General features: G+C 41.7%; 1 protein-coding gene across 1 annotated transcript in view; it reads left to right on the top strand.

The window, feature by feature from the left end:
- Window positions 1–16,819, top strand: part of LOC121537596 (double C2-like domain-containing protein beta) — a 67,665-nt gene that overhangs the window by 22,067 nt on the left and 28,779 nt on the right. Inside the window, exon 2 of the mRNA XM_045206839.1 lies at window positions 15,205–15,331. Within this exon, the coding sequence (XP_045062774.1) occupies window positions 15,205–15,331 (127 nt within the window). The remainder of the gene's footprint in view (window positions 1–15,204; window positions 15,332–16,819) is intronic.

The following is a 16,819-nucleotide window of genomic DNA, read 5'->3' as shown; positions in this document are numbered from 1 at the left end:
GAGTACAGGAGGGGGCTGAGCACGTAGGGTACAATTGTGTTGAAGGCTGAGATGTAGTCAATGAACAGCATTCTTACGTACAGTATGTATTACTCTTGTCCAGATGGGATAAGGCAGTGTGCAGTATGATGGCGATTGCATCGTCTGTGGATCTATTGGGGCTGTATGCAAATTGAAGTGGGTCTAGGATGTCAGGTAAGGTGGAGGTGATATGATCCTTAACTAGCCTCTCAAAGCACTTCATGATGACAGAAGTGAGTGCTACGGGGCGATAGTCATTTAGTTTAGTTACCTTTGATTTCTTGGGTACAGGAACAATGGTAGACATCTTGAAGCAAGTGGGGACAGCAGACTGTGATAGGGAGAGATTGAATATGTCCGTAAACACTCCAACCAGCTGGTCTGCGCATGCTCTATGGACGCGGCTAGGGATGCCGTCTTGGCCGGCTGCCTTGCGAGGGTTAACACGCTTAAATGTCTTAATCACGTCTGCCACGGAGAACAAGAGCCCACAGTCCTCGGGAGCAGGCTACGTCGGTGGCACTGTGTTGTCCTCAAAGCGGGCGAGAATGTGTTTAGCTTTTCCAGGAGCAAGACGTGGGTGTCCGCGACGTAGCTGGTTTTCCCTTTGTAATCCGTGATTGTCTGGTGTCCCTGCTACAGACTTCTCGTGTCTGAGCCGTTGAATTGCAACTCCACTTTGTCTCTGTACTGACGTTTTGCCTGTTTGATTGCCTTATGGAGGGCATAACTGCACTGTTTGTATTTGACCTTATTCCCAGTCACCTTACTGTGGTTAAATGCTGTGGTCGCGCTTTCAGTTTTGTACGAATGCTGCCATCTATCCACAGTTTTTGGTTTGGATAGGTTTTAAATGGTCACAGTGGGAACAACATCCCCTATACACTTCCTGATGAACTCAGTCACCGTGTCACTGTATATGTCAATGTTATTTTCAGAGGCAACCCAGAACATATCCCAGTCCGCGTGATCAAAACAATCTTGAAACATTGATTCTGATTGGACAGACCAGCGTTGAACAGACCTTAGCACACAGGAAAAAATTTAAACATCTGACTATTTCTGATCTAGTGATCGATGACAACCTAACTCGTTGCCCAGACTTACAGTGCATTCGGAAAATATTAAGACCCCTTGACTTTTTCCACATTTTGTTACGTTACACCCTTATTCTAAAATGGATTTTTTTTTTTTTATTCCCCTTCATCAATCTTCACACAATACCCCATAATGACAAAGCAAAAACAGGTTTTTAGACATTTGTGCAAAGATATTACAAAATAAAAAACGGAAATATAACATTTACATAAGTATTCAGACCCTTTACTCATTACTTTGTTGAAGCACCTTTGGCAGCGATTACAGCCTCGAGTCTTCTTGGGTATGACGCTACAAGCTTTGCTCACCTGTATTTGGGGAGTTTCTCCCATTCTTCTCTGCAGATCCTCTCAAGCTCTGTCAGGTTGGATGGGGAGCATCGCTGCACAGCTATTTTCAGGCCTCTCCAGAGATGTTAGATTGGGTTCAAGACCGGGCTCTGGCTGGGCCACTCAAGGACATTCAGAGACTTGTCCCGAAGTCACTCCTGCGTTGTCTTGGCTTTGTGCTTAGTGTCGTTGTCCTGTTGAATGGTGAGCTTAGCCCCAGTCTGAGGTCCTGAGTGCTCTGGAGCAGGTTTTCATCAAGGATCTCTCTGTACTTTGCTCCGTTCATCTTTCCCTTGATCCTGACTAGTCTCCCAGTCCCTGCCGCTGAAAAACATCCACACAGCATGATGATGCCACCATCGTGCTTCACCGTAGGTATGGTGCCAGGTTTCCTCAAGACGTGATGCTTGGCATTCAGGCCAAAGTGTTCAATCTTGGTTTCATCAGACCAGAGAATCTTGTTTCTCATGGTCATAGTCCTTTAGGTGCCTTTTGGCAAACTCCAAGTGAGCTGTCATGTGCCTTTTACTGAGGAGTGGCTTCCATCTGGCCACTCTACCATAAAGGCCTGATTGGTGGAGTGCTGCAGAGGTGGTTGTGCTCCTGGAAGTTTCTCCCATCTCCACAGAGGAACTCTGGAGCACTCTCAGAGTGACCATCGGGTTCGTTGGTCACCTCCCTGACCAAGGCCCTTCTCCCCCGATTGCTTAGTTTGGCTGGGCGGCCAGCTCTAGGATGAGTCTTGGTGGTTCTAAACTTCTTCCACTGTGTTCTTGGGCACCTTCAATACTGCAGACATTTGTTGGTACCCTTCCCCAGATCTGTGCCTTCGACACAATCCTGTCTCGGAGTTCCACGGACAATTCCTTCTGCCGCATGGCTTGCTTTTTGCTCTGACATGCACTGTCAACTGTGGGACCTTATATAGGCAGGTGTGTGCCTTTCCAAATCATGTCCAATCAATTGAATTTACCACAGGTGGAGTCCAATCAAGTTGTAGAATCATCTCAAGGATGATCAACGGAAACAGAATGCACCTGAGCTCAATTTCGAGTCTTATAGCAAAGGGTCTGAATACTTATGTAAATAAGGTATTTCTGTTTTAAATTTTTATAAATGTGCATACATTTCAAAAAACCTTTTTTCGCTTTGTCGTTATGGGTTATTATGTGTAGATTGATGAGGGAAAACATTTATTAAATCCATTTTAGAATAAGACTGTAATGTAACAAAATGTGGAAAAAGGGAAGAGGTCTGAATACTTTTCAAATGTACTGTACATATTTACAAAGAGGAGATTCTCCTGATTAAAATGCTGTCCGACTTGAAAAAATACACTGAGATATTTGGCGAAATAGACCGGCATGCCACTCCATAGCAAAATAATGGGCAGAGCTCAGGGTTCCAAGGGCAGAAAGAAGTTTGGGGCTAGCATGTGATGACAACCGAGCTCACTGCCCAGACTTATATCATTACAAAGAGGAGATTCTCCTATTTAAAATGGTGTCCAACTTTTAAAAATCTATATATATACATTGTGAGAAATTTGGCGAAATAGACAGTCATACCCCTATTTCCCCTATAGTAAACAATAGGACGACCTCAGAGTTACATGAGTAAATTATTATATATTTTTTCTTAACTACCAGCAATTGATCACAGCATACTATAATACCCACATTTACATCATTAGAAATAATAGATTATCCTGAATGAAAGAGTTATTTGGCGAAATACAGACAGTGCAGTCTTTTATTTAACCAGCTTACTATTTATCTCCTACCATTTGCCTTTTTTGTGTTCTACATTTTGTGGTTTGAACTAGCAAAAACTTCACTTTTCATTCGTCACAGGTCTAATTATTTGAAGGCATGGCAGGCAGGCAGGGAGCACACTTCGGAAAACGAACTGCTCAGCAAAGCAAAGGCTCTTAAGATCTATCAGATTTATATACAGTACCAGTCAAAAGTTTGGACAAACCTACACATTCAAGGGTTTTTCTTTATTTTTACTATTTTCTGCATTGTAGAATAATAGTGAAGACATCAAAACTATGAAATAACACATATGGAATCAGGTAGTAACCAAAAAAGTGTTAAACAAATCAAAATATATTTTTTATCTGAGAATCTTCAAATAGCCACCCTTTGACTTGATGATAGCTTTGCACAAAAATAGTAAAAACAAAAGAAAAACCCTTGAATGAGTAGGTGTGTCCAAATGTTTGACTGGTACTGTATGTTACACTAAAGCATAAAGCTGCATTGGAGATGGTGAGAATGGATATGAGTTGGTGGGGGTGAGGGGGTTTCAACAGAGATATATTCTGAGATGGAATATAATTCCGAAAGCGGAATTGTAGGGGAACCCCAGCTGTGGCATGGATCATGGATGGGGGCTGCCCTCTCGTTCCCCCTGGGGCTGTCCATGGCTCACTTCCGTCAGGACGTAATGGAGATGGATGAGCAGGGCACTTGGAGCTGGGCAGGCTGGGCAGGCTGGGAAATGGGAGTGAACGGAACGAGGGAGAGAGGCCCTGTTAATTCTGTCACCGAGAAGGAGAGGAGAGCTGGGGTGTGACAGCTGGATTAGCCTTACAGGGGAGAGATGACTGTGTGTGTCACCATTTCTCTCCCCTCCATCTCTTGCTCACTCCCTCCTTCCATCCCCTCACCACCATTCCATATCTCACACACTGTGAGCAAAGCTGGCTAGAGCTGAGCAGGCTTGTCATTGAATGTTGGCAGGAGTATTGAAACGGTAAGGACGTCGAATTGATTGATAGAGATCTGTTTTCCGCTGTCTGGGATCTTTGTCCGTGTACTGCAGGACATTGATAATAACATGTATTTTCTAAATGAGACGTCACCTGGAACAGGTTATATTGTAGAGAAAGAGAAGCTAATGTGATTGTAAACTGCTGGCATGTTTAGTACTGGTTCAGTTAAAAAAAAATGTTTTATTACGTTTTTCCAAATAATATGTTTTATTGTGTTTTCTCCAGCCATCCAAGTCATAGACTGTTCTCTCTGCTACCACACGGCAAGCAGTACCGGAGTGCCAAGTCTGGTATCAAAAGGCACCTGAACAGCTTCTACCCCAAAACCATAAGACTGCTGAACAGTTAATCAAATGGCTACCCGGACAATTTACGTTGACCCCCTTTCTTATTTGTTTCTTTATCTTAATTGTTTTGCACTGACTCCCTTGCACTGGCTCTATGTACACTCACTAGACTCTACCCACACACTCACACATACTACACTGACACTCCAACACACACAAAACACACACAAACGTGCCTATTGACGCCACACACACACTCACACATAGACACTTTCACACTTCACATATCCTGCTGCTACTCTGTTTATTATACACTGCTCAAAAAAATAAAGGGAACACTAAAATAACACATCCTAGATCTGAATGAATGAAATAATCTTATTAAATACTTTTTTCTTTACATAGTTGAATGTGCTGACAACAAAATCACACAAAAATTATCAATGGAAATCAAATGTATCAACCCATGGAGGTCTGTATTTGGAGTCACCTGAGGGATCTCCTCCCAGACCTGGACTAAAGCATCCGCCAACTCCTGGACAGTCTGTGGTGCAACGTGGCGTTGGTGGATGGAGCGAGACATGATATCCCAGATGTGCTCAATTGGATTCAGGTCTGGGGAACGGGCGGGCCAGTCCATAGCATCAATGCCTTCCTCTTGTAGGAACTGCTGACACACTCCAGCCACATGAGGTCTAGCATTGTCTTGAATTAGGAGGAACCCAGGGTCTCACAAGGGGTCTGAGGATCTCATCTCGGTACCTAATGGCAGTCAGGCTACCTCTGGCGAGCACATGGAGGGCTGTGCGGCCCCCCAAAGAAATGCCACCCCACACCATGACTGACCCACCGCCAAACCGGTCATGCTGGAGGATGTTGCAGGCAGCAGAACGTTCTCCACGGCGTCTCCAGACTCAGTGTGAACCTGCTTTCATCTGTGAAGAGCACAGGGCGCCAGTGGCGAATTTGCCAATCTTGGTGTTCTCTGGCAAATGCCAAACGTCCTGCACGGTGTTGGGCTGTAAGCACAACCCCCACCTGTGGACGTCGGGCCCTCATACCACCCTCATGGAGTCTGTTTCTGACCGTTTGAGCAGACACATGCACATTTGTGGCCTGCTGGAGGTCATTTTGCAGGGCTCTGGCAGTGCTCCTCCTGCTCCTCCTTGCACAAAGGCGGAGGTAGCAGTCCTGCTGCTGGGTTGTTGCCCTCCTACGGCCTCCTCCACGTCTCCTGATGTACTGGCCTGTCTCCTGGTAGCGCCTCCATGCTCTGGACACTACGCTGACAGACACAGCAAACCTTCTTGCCACAGCTCGCATTGATGTGCCATCATGGATGAGCTGCACTACCTGAGCCACTTGTGTGGGTTGTAGACTCCGTCTCATGCTACCACTAGAGTGAAAGCACCGCCAGCATTCAAAAGTGACCAAAACATCAGCCAGGAAGCATAGGAACTGAGAAGTGGTCTGTGGTCACCACCTGCAAAACCAGTCCTTTATTGGGGGTGTCTTGCTAATTGCCTATAATTTCCACCTGTTGTCTATTCCATTTGCACAACAGCATGTGAAATGTATTGTCAATCAGTGTTGCTTCCTACGTGGACAGTTTGATATCACAGAAGTGTGATTGACTTGGAGTTACATTGTGTTGTTTAAGTGTTCCCTTTATTTTTTTGAGCAGTGTATATCCTGATTACCTAGTCACCTTTAGCCCTACCCACATGTGCATACTGTATTACCTCAATTACCTCAACTACCTCGTACCCCTGCACATTGACTCAGTATTGATACTCCTTGTACAGTGATGGAAAAAAGTATTTGATCCCCTGCTGATTTTGTACGTTTGCCCACTGACAAAGAAATGATCAGTCTATAATTTTAAAGGTAGGTTTATTTGAACAGTGAGAGACAGAATAACAACAAAAATATCCAGAAAAACGCATGTCAAAAATGTTATTAATTGATTTGCATTTTAATGAGGGAAATAAGTATTTGACCCCCTCCCAGGGAAAGATTTCTGGCTCCCAGGTGTCTTTTATACAGGTAACGAGCTGAGATTAGGAGCACACTCTTAAAGGGAGTGCTCCTAATCTCAGCTTGGTACCTGTATAAAAGACACCTGTCCACAGAAGCAATCAATCAATCAGATTCCAAACTCTCCACCATGGCCAAGACCAAAGAGCTCTCCAAGGATGTCAGGGACAAGATTGTAGACCTACACAAGGCTGGAATGGGCTACAAGACCATTGCCAAGCAACTTGGTGAGAAGGTGACAACAGTTGGTGCGATTATTCGCAAATGGAAGAAACACAAAAGAACTGTCAATCTCCCTCTGCGTGGGGCTCCATGCAAGATCTCACCTCGTGGAGTTGCAATGATCATGAGAACAGTGAGGAATCAGCCCAGAACTACACGGGAGGATCTTGTCAATGATCTCAAGGCAGCTGGGACCATAGTCACCAAGAAAACAATTGGTAACACACTACGCCGTGAAGGACTGAAATCCTGCAGCGCCCGCAAGGTCCCCCTGCTCAAGAAAGCACACATACAGGGCCGTCTGAAGTTTGCCAATGAACATCTGAATGATTCAGAGGAGAACTGGGTGAAAGTGTTGTGGTCAGATGAGACCAAAATTGAGCTCTTTAGCATCAACTCAACTCACCGTGTTTGGAGGAGGAGGAATGCTGCCTATGACCCCAAGAACACCATCCCCACGTCAAACATGGAGATGGAAACATTATGCTTTGGGGGTGTTTTTCTGCTAAGTGGACAGGACAACTTCACCGCATCAAAGGGACGATGGACGGGGCCATGTACCGTCAAATCTTGGGTGAGAACCTCCTTCCCTCAGCCAGGGCATTGAAAATGGGTAATGGATGGGTATTCCAGCATGACAATGACCCAAAACACACGGCCAAGGCAACAAAGGAGTGGCTCAAGAAGAAGCACATTAAGGTCCTGGAGTGGCCTAGCCAGTCTCCAGACCTTAATCCCATAGAAAATCTGTGGAGGGAGCTGAAGGTTCGAGTTGCCAAACGTCAGCCTCGAAACCTTAATGGCTTGGAGAAGATCTGCAAAGAGGAGTGGGACAAAATCCCTCCTGAGATGTGTGCAAACCTGGTGGCCAACTACAAGAAATGTCTGACCTCTGTGATTGCCAACAAGGGTTTTGCCACCAAGTACTAAGTCATGTCTTGCATAGGGGTCAAATACTTATTTCCCTCATTAAAATACAAATCAATTCATAACATTTTTGACATGCGTTTTTCTGGATTTTTTTGTTGTTATTCTGTCTCTCACTGTTCAAATAAACCTACCATTAAAATTATAGACTGATCATGTCTTTGTCAGTGGGCAAACTTACAAAATCAGCAGGGGATCAAATACTTTTTAGCCTCGTTATTGTTTTTAAAGTGTTACTATTTCTTTTTTTACTCAGCAAATTTGTCTTACTTTTTAACTCTGCGTTGTTGGGAAAGGGCTCATAAATAAGCATTTCACTGTAAAGTCTACACCTGTTGTATTCGGCGCATGTGACCATTAAAATTCAGATTTATTTGATAATAATAAAACAACCCTATTATTTTCAACCTTTATTCAAAGAATTCCCATGGGGAAATCTCACTCAAAATGAGACTTCACCATTTTTATGGTTAAACTCTAAATAATTTATCTAACAAAACTAATTTAAGATTTATTAAAATCTTAATTATGTTTCCTCTTTCCTTCCAATTCAGAGCCCTAAAATGTGTCTAAGCATCTTGTTCTCTGTTTTGAATCAAAGTCAATGCCATTTCCCATGTTGAATGGCATTGACCTCGTGCCACTGCAGTCAAAGGTAGTTTGTGGTATTCATCTGCTCCGGGTGAAGTTTCCCCAGGTACAGATCTAGGATCAGTTTCCCCTCCCTCAATCCTAACCTTAACCATCTGTACACGCCAAGTACACCAATTTATCCTCAACTAAAAATTGTAGCTAATGAAGTGGAATGAGTAGTTAATGATATTATCAATTGGTCAATACTTGGTTAAGGATGAATGGACATGTAAATGGTTAGGCAGTCGAGTGTGATACATGGGCTAAAGCTAGATCCACAGACCTAAGCCTCTACTTGCCTTCCCCCTACTTGGGCCCCCTAAAATGGGTGCACTCGTTCAGTCCCCCTCAAGGGTTTAAAACCATTGGGATGGTGTATGAATTTGCTAGAGGGAATTTCCCGTCCTTTCCTTTCACAACCACAAGCGGAAGTGTACGAGCGCACACTTTGGGGAGAAAATGCATTTGGGCTGTAGTCCTGAATCTCTCATTGTGTTTGAGAATGAAGGGATCTAAGTACCAATGTTATTTACAAGGTTTGTTATTTATTCATCAAAACACAGAACTACTGACCTTTTCGGCTTCAATCATGATTTTATGCATGCTGGGCTCTCAAACAAGCTAGCACTTCATCACTAACATTTTGAGAAGATAATGACTGTGGTGCTTTTTGTTTCGATCCACCCAAAGCTGTAAACAAGGTCATAGAAAGCAAAACACATCCCATGTGGCATTTTCGCTAATAGAATCAGCTTTCACTTTGATAACTCATTGTAAGAAGCCAAACACGGTCCACACTCCTGTTTTAGGTGTTACCTAATCGGTGTGTCATTAACCTTGCTCAATAGCATTGTTTTCCATAAGCTGTCAGAGTAATTTATGTAATTGAACATTTGTGATAATAGAACTGTGAAAATCACTGAGCCACTCATGATGAAATGGAACCCATTTGTGTCCACCGACTCCCATCACCACCAAACCCCCATAAAAGTAACTTTGTTTTAGGAAAACATCACATTTACATGTTAGTCATTTTAGCAAATACTCGTCGCGTCTAGAGCAACTTACATCAAGTATTATTTTACCAACTAATCACAGAAACTGAATGGATGTCAATGTTATTGATATAGCTTAATATTGCAGATAGATTGTATCTTCTATCAATGTAATTGTCTGCATCACTTCCAATCCCCCATGTTTTTTATTATATATACTCCCCTTTATTACTTTTCAACCCCGCCATCCTTTCCCTACTTGGAGTAAATTAGTGAACAACAATGCCCAGGCCTCTACTTCCGGTCTATACTTACTATCTACACCTTATGGACACAGTTAATTTTACAATAATTCTATTAAATATATATATATATATATATATATATATATATATATATTATTTATATTTTTTGCTCCTGAACTTCTTCTACTCTGTCCATCCGGTTTGCTTCTATATGCCATATCTTTCTAACTGTGCTCTTTCCCAAAAGCTCCCAACATACAACCTATATACTTATTATGGACACAGTATGCTTACATTATTAGCTATCTTTGTTATTATTTGTTGTTATTTGTTATTAGTCCCATCCTTCAACTCTATTCAATACCTCCCATCTATCTCTTAACACCATCCATATAGGATTTCTATTTGCCATATATATTTCAACCGTACTGTGATGTTTTACAAAAGTTCTGAATCTTTCTATTCTCATTGCTTCTACAGATTGTGAATTAAAAATAAAAAAATGTGCTAAAAGTATTATTATATTATTGATCGATTGACTATGACTTTTCAGATCACCCAGTAATGCTATCTGCAAGGTTAGCTCCAGGTAAATATTGCAATCCTTTAGCCATTCCTGGACCTGTGTCCAAAAACAAGCTACAAATGGACAGAACCAAAACAAATGATCTAATGATTCTGTCTCTTCACAGCAAAATCTGCAGAGCTGGGAAGATTGTATCCCCCATATAAATAACATTCTATTGGTAGCAAGAATTTTATATAATAATTTAAATTGAAAGATTCTAATTTTTGAATCCGGTGTCGTTTTTGCGTGTCAGTTCATAAACACTATGCCATGGGATCGGTACGTCAAAGATCTCTTCCCAACTATTTTGCAATCTATATGGGACGGCTGTCAATCCTTTGGTCCTTAAGTGAAACTGATATACTTTTTATTTATCACAGTTTTCCTTAACCAATTATGTTCTTTAATGCAAGGCCGACAGACAAGTTCCTTACTTTCTCCCCCTTCCACTTTCCTCTTCCACTTTTGCGGTAAGGCTGCAATTATTTGGTTGTAATTTTGAGTAGAGCAGACATTTCCATATGTTTTTGTTAGCTGCATGTGTGATATTCATTGTTTACCAATATTCATTTTTGCCAGTCAGACTCTAAATGGGACTGATTCTCTAGTTACTTTTACAAGAGATATTGAGAACATTCTCTCTGAGTGAAATGTGATTGTTTTTTGCAGGCGAGACTAGATTGAAAAGGAAAGAATATGTCCTCACTCCTCTGGATAAGCCATGAAACTATTGTCTCTGCGCCCTCATCCAATTCAGATGTTCTATTCATTTCATAACTGTGCCTTTACCACCTGTTTAATTCAACAGTAACAACTTAGGATGAGAAAGAACCTCACGTACGTTCCACAGACAGCTAATCCATTTCCTCTCTAAATTAATTAATTAAAAATCTGTACCATTTGTCCGTAGGATAAATTGGTGACTGCTCAATGGAGTTTCTAATGTTGCTGCTGCGATTAGATTTGCCCCTCATGAGTGGCATGTAATTATAATTTGTTGTACAAAGGCCCATGTTTTCCCTCCACATATCAATCAATTACACACACAGAAAATAACTCATTTCACACATCATAAGCTCAATGTAAATAGATGTACTGTACGCCGCACAAATGAGAACACTGTTATTATGCTCAGTGCATTATATGACTTGGTTTAACCATTCAAAATGGTGGGTATATAGTTATACACACTCAAGTTAAAGTCTTATTTCTTGTTTGTTACACAATAAAAAATATTTTGCATCTTCAAAGTGGTAGGGATGTTGTGTAAATCAAATGATACAAACCCCCAACAAATCTATTTTAATTCCAGGTTGTAAGGCAACAAAATAGGAAAAATGCCAAGGGGGGTGAATACTTTCGCAAGCCACTGTAGCTTTAGTTTAGGGTATGGTGCCACAGCAGGGGCCAGCCCTCTGCTAATATAATTTATCCTTATATTTTATTTGTCCCCTGAAGATGTGAGGTTGCGCTTATTAAACCTTGGAGGCTATATCTGATGTCGCAGCATCCATGGATTATCATTCTTTACCCCGGCCTTACACATGCTTCGCCCAGAGTGGCTCTCCATGTGGTTGCTAGCAAGCCGAAAGCATGCTAGGCATTGCTAGGTATCAACAGCCAATCCAGTAGGGTCAGGAAGCTATAGTGAGCTTCGATTGGTCAATCGCGCTGTGATATCGGCAAGTATTTGAATAAAGTTCAGGTTTCCCCAACGTAAATCCTGTTCTGTTGTTTCATCGCCTCACATCGTTTCCAGTTAACACGGGTCCGTAACACATCATCATGGTCTCTTAGAACTGCCTTTGTAAATGCATAAACATTTTAAAGTCCAGAAGGCCTATTTTAATGCATACACACAGGCGGTTCATAGTGTTATTGACACATACTATCATTTTATTTTATTTCAGCAGAAATAAAATACGTATTACTTAGCAAGACACTTTTATCCAAAGGGACTTACAGTACAGTGACTGCATACATTTTAAAGTGCGACTGAATAAAAAAATAATAATCTCTGGTTGAAAACAGCTTATGTGGATATGCGTCAGAAACATTTATTCTAGTGTCAAAATTTACTACAAAGTGTAAATAGGATAATTTTGGTCATGAAGTCAGTCTTGTCCAAAACTGAGATTTGCGAGATTATTAGGAAAAATTGGTACGTTACGGAATGAAGGGTACATAATAGTTTCCTTGGGTTGGGTTTATTTCAATCCTGCCCATGATCTACCTGTAGCTCAGTTGGTAGAGCATGGCGCTTGCAACGCCAGGGTTGTTGGTTCGTTTCCCACGGGGGGCCAGTATGAAAAATGTATGCACTCACTAAACTGTAAATCGCTCTGGATAAGAGCGTCTGCTAAATGACTCAAATGTAAAAGTGTAAAACGTAATGGTAGTACCAAGTAATCATTAATTCGGAGCGCAACTGCATATGACCTGATTGTAATGCCCATCACACTGACCATGGCAAATTTGGTTTGACTTTGGATATCCCTATGGGGCTAGTAAGGGACCATCAATAAATTACACAATGGACAATATTTAAACATTTAAATAGATCAACATTTCAATGACATTAAAACATAGACGCAAATTAAATTGTAGAAATTCATATACAAATACTGAAAGCATTTCATTAGAAAACTAAAAGGTGTGCAACATGAAAATATTGTTCCATTTACATTGTGTAATATGGGAGCATGGGCGAGGGAACGTGAACAGGGTGCGACTTATTGACGATCCTTAACTAGCCCCACAGATAGGCTATCCAAAGTCAAACCAGCTTTGCCACGGTCACACACCGGCCAGCTGAAGCTAATTGGTGAAAGATGATGGCTAGCTTGCTAGCTAGGCTACTTCCATACACAATACCTGGTTAGACTGTTTCAAGTTATCTAGAAGGGTGAGTGACTGTAACTGTGTACAGTTACAGTCACTAAATAAAAACTAAATAAAAACTAGCAAATCAGGTCTGATAACCTTGCACACAAGAAACACCCACATCAAAGCACACCTCCAAATCCTGTTCTCAGTAGCATTTCCTAATGAGGATGATTGAAACCGAGGCTAAATCAGTAAGTTCAGCCCCTCTTTAAGTATGTTGAACCCACAACCATGGCATTGCTAGCACTACACTCTTACCAAATGGGCCACACAGGACCACTTGGTCAGTGAGCTTTCAAATGCTACATGAGAAAGCAAGGACCAACTGAACACTGAAACATCTCCAGTATTCTCAGAGAGGAGGAATAGGGTTCTATTCAGTCATATGAAGTGGTCTGGCCATCACTGGCAATGTGGAGAACGAAACATTGCCTTCTGTTCATTTACCAAGCTCTTCTGCAGAAACTACCATACTACCTCACATCGCTCCTGATATATAGAACTATGAAATATCCCACTCGCTCCCAGGAATGGCTAATTCTTAAAATTCCTTTTGTCACTACTGATCTAGGCTAAACAGCCTTTAGTTTTTACATGCCACATACATGGAATGAATTTCAGGACACTCTGAGATTAGACTCCCTAGTGCCTTTCAGTCACTTCAGGGTATTGGTGGGAGACCTGTTCATAGAGGAGTTCACAGAGGACCTCTGAAGTCTTAATGGGTTGGGAAACTGTAGAGGAAACTGTTGGGGAGACTGTTGGGGTAACTATTATATTTGATTGATCTATGAACTGTGTTTTTAAAAGTCTAGTGACTCCTTAAGCGTAATATGTTTCTGCTTGTCATGCAGTGAAAGTTGATGCCTCCAGTTTCCTTTTTGGTTTCCTTTTATTTTCCTATTGATAGCTTGGCTCTTATTTTTCTGGTGGACCAGTGGTTGGTGTGCTTTATCCCTGATTCAGATGTTACTACCTGTGTCTTTAGGGCAGCCATGGCCCAAATGTGTTTCTAGGCTGGTCCTTGTAGGTCGTACAGGCTATACTATTAGTAACCTTAAGACCACTATGCGAATATATTGTATTTTTGTGTGTGTGTGTGTGTGTGTCAGTGTGAGTGATTGGGTTGAGTGTGAATGTGAACAATAGTTACTTAAACACTTGAAGTACTCCCCTGCCACAAACTTGACATTCACCAGGAACTTGACCACAAGTTCAAAGCAGCTCAGTTTGGCTTGAAGTCGTTTTTATTTCTGAGAACATAGTTGTTTCTATCTAGATAAGATAGTGGACTGTGGACATATCTTGCACTTGGAGTATTTGATAAATGTAGTATTCGTAGTCCTAGCTTTTAGAGTTTGTAAAGAACATGTTCCTATCAGCACCAGAACTCTGAAGTGAAGCGTGTTAGTTTTTTCCCCTCGTGATCATCTTTGCTGTTATTTTTGTATTATTTTGTTATTACTACAGCAGCACTACTGCATAATTTGTCTGAAAGAAGTGGGCCGTTCAATGTGGAGCAATCGAGTGCTACAGAATGTATGACTGCTAATCGTGCTTATAGTCATCTGTGTCTTGCATTTTCAGGCGAGGTTTTATTGCCCCGTGTAGCTCACTTGGTAGAGTATGGCGTTTGCAACGCCAGGGGTTGTGGTTTCGATTCCCACAGGGGGCCAGTATGAAATTTTTTTGCACTCACTAACTGTAAGTCGCTCTGGATAAGAGCGTCTGCTAAATGACTAAAATGTAAAATGATTGTGTTATTATCTATTGATTGCATTTCGTATTTGATGTGTGTATTTTGGATGCAACAGTAATTAACAGTAAACTGTTATTTGATTACTAATCCAGGAAACCTGGTGACTGGGTTTGATTAAATAGTAGCCCATAGTCAGTTCAACTCTTCTGCGGCTGCTGAACAAATATCTAAATTTTTTCACCTATTGTCTCTCTTCTGCAGTCTTCTTATTTATTTCTCTATCGTAGCTGCTTTGTGTCTGTTGATCTCTCTCTCTGTCTCTCTCTCTGTCTGTCTCTCTGTCTGTCTGTCTGTCTGTCTGTCTGTCTGTCTGTCTGTCTGTCTGTCTGTCTGTCTGTCTGTCTGTCTGTTCTGTTCTGTTCTGTTCTGTTCTGTTCTGTTCTGTTCTGTTCTGTTCTGTTCTGTTCTGTACTTTCAGGATTTCAGTGTGTGACGAGGACAAGTTCCGCCACAATGAGTTCATCGGTGAGACACGCATCCCCCTCAAGAAACTCAAGCCCAACCAGACCAAGAACTTCAACAACTGCCTGGAGAAACAGCTACCTGTAAGTTATCTCCAAATTCCCTTTTTCATCTCCCCATTTAAAACCAAATTACAGTTTTTCTCAGTCGCTTTGGTGCATTTTTCACATCATCCCTAACATGTGCAAAATAATAAGTGCATTTCTCAGAACAATTTGTACAAACTGCAATATACAATAGATATGTTTCTAAAGCTAGTCAGTCACAAAAAATCCTTAGTACATCTCTCAAAAGTAAATATTCATGCCAATGATCATGTCAGTGTCATCAGAATGATAAGTCATTGAGTCATTGTTCACGAACAAGGTTGTCAAAATGTTTAGGCATGTTGTCAATGGAACTGTGTACTTTGACAGTATTACCTGATGTAAACTTAGGCTACAGTTTGGATGACAGTTACTGTATTGAAAATGCACAAGGCTGCACTTCTATGGCATATATCAATTTCAACAGTACTATTTACATATTACTGTATGTGGGTTATTGATTGAAAGAGACTGGACAACCCAAGGGGCACAAAGGAAAAAAACTAAATTAGAAAGAAACACAGGAAACCACCCCTAAGGCACAACTTTGCCCACAGCACTGTTCTAGTGCTGTCTCTACACATCCAGACGTTCCTGTCTGTCAGCCCACATATTCTCATCCACATCACACCGGATATTTTCCCTTCCAATGCAACGTGGAAAGAATCTTTTGGAATGCCTTATCCATCCTCTGCAGGCGTCTACTGTGGTGTCCTCACATGCTGCATCCATTGCAGCCAGCAGGGTCATCTGTGTGTGTGGCTGACGATCGTACACCTTCCACCTCCATGCTGAAAAGAACTCCTCAATTGGGTTAAGGAATGGTGAATAAGGTGGGAGGAATTCTATGAGCATCCTCGGGTGGGTCACAAACCATTGCCTTATGATGTTTGATCGATGGAAACTCACATTATCACAAATGACCACATACTTTGGCAAATCCTCTCTAAACAGACCCCTCTCATCATCAGGGATGAGAGCCCTGTAGAGAGTCTCTAAAAAGTTGAGTAGATGCTGGGTGTTGTATGGCCCTAAAAGGGGGGATATGGGTTAGGACACCATGCTCCGAAATAGCAGTACACATGGTGATATTTCCTCCCCGTTGGCCTGGCAAATCCACAGTAGCTCTGTGACCGATGATATTCCGACCCCGCCTTCTGCATTTGGTCAGGTTGAAGCCAGCCTCATCCACGTATACAAAGTTGTGAGAGGGTTCACTTGATTCCAACTCCATTATACGCTATATCCCAGAACACACAGTTGAATTTGTTTTGGTAAGGAAGAGTGACATAAAATGTACATATATTGCATGTTCCTTCCACAGCAATGGAAATGTGTGCAGTTTATGCTTACTGTACTATGTAACACTATAAAATGTTGCTGTAAAGTAGTTACATAGATATATGTTTTACCTGTACATACTGGTACCGTAGCTCCTTAACTCTGTCCTCATTCCTTTGGAATGGTACACGGTACAGCTGTTTC

Source organism: Coregonus clupeaformis, chromosome 24 (genome assembly GCF_020615455.1).
Source record: "Coregonus clupeaformis isolate EN_2021a chromosome 24, ASM2061545v1, whole genome shotgun sequence".
Taxonomy (NCBI): domain Eukaryota; kingdom Metazoa; phylum Chordata; class Actinopteri; order Salmoniformes; family Salmonidae; genus Coregonus; species Coregonus clupeaformis.
This window is presented reverse-complemented; position numbering and strand designations above follow the sequence as displayed.